At 39.0% G+C, this 5,000-nt stretch overlaps 1 protein-coding gene across 1 annotated transcript in view; it reads left to right on the top strand.

The window, feature by feature from the left end:
* Positions 1-5,000, top strand: part of LOC138027631 (E3 ubiquitin-protein ligase HECTD1-like) — a 49,840-nt gene that overhangs the window by 16,499 nt on the left and 28,341 nt on the right. The window contains 3 exon segments of the mRNA XM_068875185.1: positions 2,079-2,304; positions 2,855-3,333; positions 3,970-4,116. Coding sequence (XP_068731286.1) covers positions 2,079-2,304; positions 2,855-3,333; positions 3,970-4,116 — 852 coding nt within the window.

Genomic DNA, 5,000 nt, shown 5'->3' with positions numbered 1-5,000 from the left:
CGGTGCCGTGAAATATGTCGGCATCTTGTTTTGTAGCTTTGAGCGTGCTTTCACAAAAAATGCTTTCAATCTTTCATATACAAAATTGAAAGGAGTGCAGGTGAGAAATGCTTTTAAATTAAGCGAAGAAAAAAGCAGTGAAATACAGTAATCACTTAAACACTATTGATTTGTTTTTCATTCAATTTGCATCGGCTTTCATTGAGGGCTTTTAGAACACTAGAATAAAACATCACACAAATCTTGAATAGGAAGCGTTTTCAGATTGAACTACGGTAACAAACAAGCTTGGCAACACACAAGTTTTAAGGAAGCATCAGTTTAATTAATTAGTAAAGGTTTGAAATTATTTAAACAAGATCGTAAAAGATTTGTTTTGAACGGAAAAATTTGTGGCATCACAAAATAAACACATTCGCATCTTGTTACTTTTTCAGCATTCAATTGTGTCTCACGATAAACTCTTTCTTAAAATTGAAAAGCATGTGTTAAAGTGAGAAATTCGTTCTCATTTACTTTTAATTCGGTGACAAGTTGTGACATGGTCGAAGGGAAAGATTATTGTTTTTCATTCAATTTGCTTCGGCTTTCATCGAGCGGTTTTACAGAGACTACGGCAAATAAAGCATCATTTTAAAGATTGAATCAACAAACGAGGCAACACACAGATTTGAAGAAAGTGTTGGTTTAATTATCCTCATTTTAACTTGTTTCAATCTGTCAAATTCTTACCTGAGATTTAAAAATTATTGCATTACCCGCACCTTCCTATTACCCGCAGCAACCACGGTTTACTGGAAAATTAACGCATTACCCGCGGGTAATCGGCCGGAAATTACGGTAATATGCTTAGTCATCCCCAAAAAATATTTGATTGTTGCAGCCAGACTCTTTGATTATTGTTACCATTAGTTTGAGCCACCGCGCACCGGTGGCTCTGCGCGGTGGCGGTTGGTTGAGGACCGGGATGCCATGCAAGAGGTTGTAAGTTTAACTCTGGCCGGAACCAACACTGAGATATGTCCAGGTTTGCACCTAATTAGATGCACGCGGATTTCAATAAGCGTCATGAAGTGTCCCTTTGCTCTTCTCGCCAACTTCAACATCACTTGTGTCTCAGAATACAGACAATTTATGTCACAAAGTGTCCCCCAAATGCTGCTCTTTAAGTAAAGATTAACTGCTGCATTTACCCAAAGCTAAAGATAACGCTAAGCTTTATCCTTACCTTATTGTTGAAAATAGGTAGCAAATGCTTAGACTTAAGGGGACACTTTGTGTTGGATGTCAAAATTGGGCGTGCATCTAATTAGGTGCAAACCTGGACATAAGTGCCAACACTCAGGGTCTTTAAATAACTGAGGAGAAAGTTCTGTTTTTGTAATGACATCTGCAAATGGTTAGACTTTCTAGTCTTCTGAAATAAGAACGATAAGCCATAGGCCCTGTCCGACAACCCTTCAACTTTTCAAAACCCTGTGGGATGTGAAAAAGAACCCACATGGAGTTCCAGGTGTTGTGGTCTGTCCTCTGTGGTACATTGTACATCACGGTTTCACAAGAGCATTTCAATGGGCTACGACTCTTAAGCTCCTCGGGGGTAAATAAACTAATGACTATGACTTGATTAGTACAGTGTAGTAATAATTATTGTTTTCCAAAATTAATGCATAAACCCTCTGTCCATCATCCCTCACCATTTGGAGTTCTGTTGGTGGTTTACTACCCTAGAAGGTAAGTTGGTTTCTTTGTGGGGATTGGGGAGGTTGTCCCTGATTCTAAAAGGCTGGCATTATTTTTATTTGACTTGATTATCTCTGAAACATGCAATAGTTAGACATGATCTCCATGAAAAGTGGTACAACATCATAGTTTCTTTATCATAATATTATAAATACTCCACTCAGCAAGTGAACAATAAGACTTAAGGTAAGCTACATTAACTGCCTTCCTGTGAATTTAAGTCCATTAGGTTTTTTTGACATTGATGAGCCTCCCCCCTCTCCCCTGTAAGGCCAATTTTCATCAACCCGCATACAAGTAAGGAATGTGTCAGTTATTGTAAATTGCATTGTTAGGATGAAGAAGCACCACAGGAGGATGCTAGCGAGGTGGAGCAAGGCAAACCTTACCACTGGCATGACTGGTGCATTGTTCGTAGCCGTGACTGTCTGTATCTATGGAATGAATCATGTGCTTTGGAGCTTTCTAATGGCAGCAATGGCTGGTTTAGGTTCATTCTGGATGGCAAGCTAGCCACTATGTATTCTAGTGGCAGTCCTGAAGGAGGATCTGACTCCTCTGGTGAGTGTTTTTGAGGCATCAGAAACGTTCTAAGGCCCCTGATTGAATTTAGCTACAAACTTTACAATTTTTAGGATGTTTTGCTTGGAACCCTTCACTTTAATTTCCTCATTTTCTTGTGACCTTTCCTTCTTGCTTAATTTTGCCTGCCATGCAGTGAGTCTTTGGTTAGCTATTTTACTCTCTTGTGGCCCCAGCCAGTCAACAATGCCCTTCCTTTCCATTTCCACCGATAATTAAGAGGTTGGTTTCTATTAGTTGACAGATTGCATGGTGAGGTCACCATTACAACAAGGCTAGTTGGGTAGTTAGTTTTAGGGTTAAACAAAATGGGGTCCAATACAAACAGCATCAAAGATGTTCCAGTAAGCATGGTGTCCCAATGTTTCTTGACAAGGATCAACAAGAACTACGTGCACAAGTAACTTGGAAGGCACGACATAGGCATTTTTTAATTGGTTGTTGACGTGAGTCTAAAACATTTTTGTCGCAAAGCCCCAAAGATTTTGTTTGAAGAATGGCTTATGCTTGTTTGAACATTCCTTTCTAGAGAGCAGAGGAGAGTTTCTTGATAAACTACAGAAGGCTCGTGGTCAAGTCAAGCTTGGCACACCAAGCCAACCACTCCTGTCGTCCCCTGGCTCCACCCGCCTCTCAGTTGGGAACTGGTCTCTTACATGCAACAAGGAGAAAGAGGTGTCCATACATAATGCCGACGGACAACAAGCTACCATTCTCCGTGAAGACCTTGCTGGATTTGTCTTTGAATCAAACAGGGGTACCAAACATACTTTTAGTGCAGAGACATCCCTAGGACCAGAGTTTGGAGCTGGCTGGATGGGAAGGAGAGGAAAGCGGTTTGTTTCAAAAGTTGAGGCTCAGAAATTGAGGATTAGAAACTTGGCCGCTGAGATCCAGGAAAAATATCTACTGGCCGCTCAAGCTGCACCTCGTGAAGTTGTCGCTAGATTACAGGAGATTGTGACACAACTCCATGCGGCCTGCTTATCTCAAGAGAATCTTAGCAAGGTATGGTTAGATTATATGCATGCATTCTAAGGCTTTGTTGCCTTTTGATGGCGTAGCAAATGACATATCTTTTTTGTAAAAACAATTTTTTCCTTTTTCAAGAATGTCTAACAACTTTTGAAGGTAACAATCTTAAGCAATTTTTAACTGAAAAAAAAACCCAAAACAAAAACAATCTTAAGTGGAAAAATAGTGGACCGCAAGGTCAATTATTATTAAATAATAATTTAATAATTATTTAATTAATAATAATAGTTACCCTAACCCAACATACTTTAATCTGGATTAAAGAAAGGATTTGAGGTACATGTAATGTATGTAAGCTGCCATGAATTCTTGAGTGACTATCAACAAAATGTACTGCAGCATTACTATTGCATACACTAGTTTAATAATAATAATTACAATTAGAGCTACAATACAAAACTCCATGAAAACCATGAAAATCATATTATAGAGTCCTTCGAGGTACACGTATTCTCTCAGTCTAACTTGGCTGGTTTTGTAAAATCATGTATTAATTATTATTATTATGTATCACCATGGTTTATCTGTTGCATCATCCCAGAAAATCACTTCTTGGGAAGTGGCTAACCAGATAATTTTATTATCTATTACTTCTGTTTGCTTTACAAGGGTGCAGAGAGTAACGACTCATGGAAGAATGAAATGTTCAGTGCCTTGAAAGGCTTGCTGCAGGTCTTGCAAGATGATGCCACAGTTTCTTCATATGAGTTGCAATCAACTGGGCTTGTCTCTGCACTTTTACACTGCCTCTATCAGGTAAGGATTGATTGCTAGACGTTTCAAGATTCCACACAGCTCCTTGCAGCTCCATTACTGGGTTCGTAAAACGGAAAGAAAGGAAAGGAAAGGATCTTTATTTAAGTGTCTAGTTGTTCTATCACAGGAGCACTTATTGGGGACACTGTAAACTGAAATCAACGATTAACGCAATCAAGAGTTTGTAAAGCAACTGTGGTACTGTGTTACTGATAAAAGTAAATAATTATTTACCTCTGTGGGATAGTTTCTAAGGGAAATTTCCAAGCAGTAGACAAGTTCTCTATAGTGCCAGTTAAGGGATTGTGTGTTGCTATGGGTTTTTACACCTCTTGCATGGTGGAGCAACATTATCAGAGGGAATACATGTAGTGGCATTAAAAATAAAAAAAACAATTAAAATCGATGAAATGAGAGAATGTTCTTTGATTCCATGTTGATATTATAGTAAGTTGGATAATAATAAACACTTAATGACTGGTCCCAAGGAAAACAGTTACTTTTGTTTCCCAAGAATCTCAATGTTTCCCTGAGGCGCAGCCGAGGGAAACATTGAAATTTGAGGGAAACAAAACTAACTGTTTCCCTTGAGTGATACGTTATAGCACAGAAAGAAAAACGCGCAACAGCAATGGCGGTCGTCGGTCAACTTTCGCAGGTACCAGTACGCTGTTACCCTCTGACGTTGTAGATTTTGCACTTTTGCCTGCTCAGAGACTTGTGGCGGGAAACAGTTTTATTGATAGATGTCATGTGACCTCGAATTCACCAATGAGAGCACACTGTTTGGGGAAAAATTCAGCTATATAACAATGTTATTTGCTTATGTTAGACGGATGTTTTTGCATCCACATGTAGTATACATCCATCCAACATCAACAATT

This window comes from Montipora capricornis, chromosome 12 (genome assembly GCF_036669925.1).
Source record: "Montipora capricornis isolate CH-2021 chromosome 12, ASM3666992v2, whole genome shotgun sequence".
Classification (NCBI taxonomy): domain Eukaryota; kingdom Metazoa; phylum Cnidaria; class Anthozoa; order Scleractinia; family Acroporidae; genus Montipora; species Montipora capricornis.
Note: the sequence above shows the minus strand (reverse complement) of the source record. Positions and strands in the feature narration are given on the sequence as shown.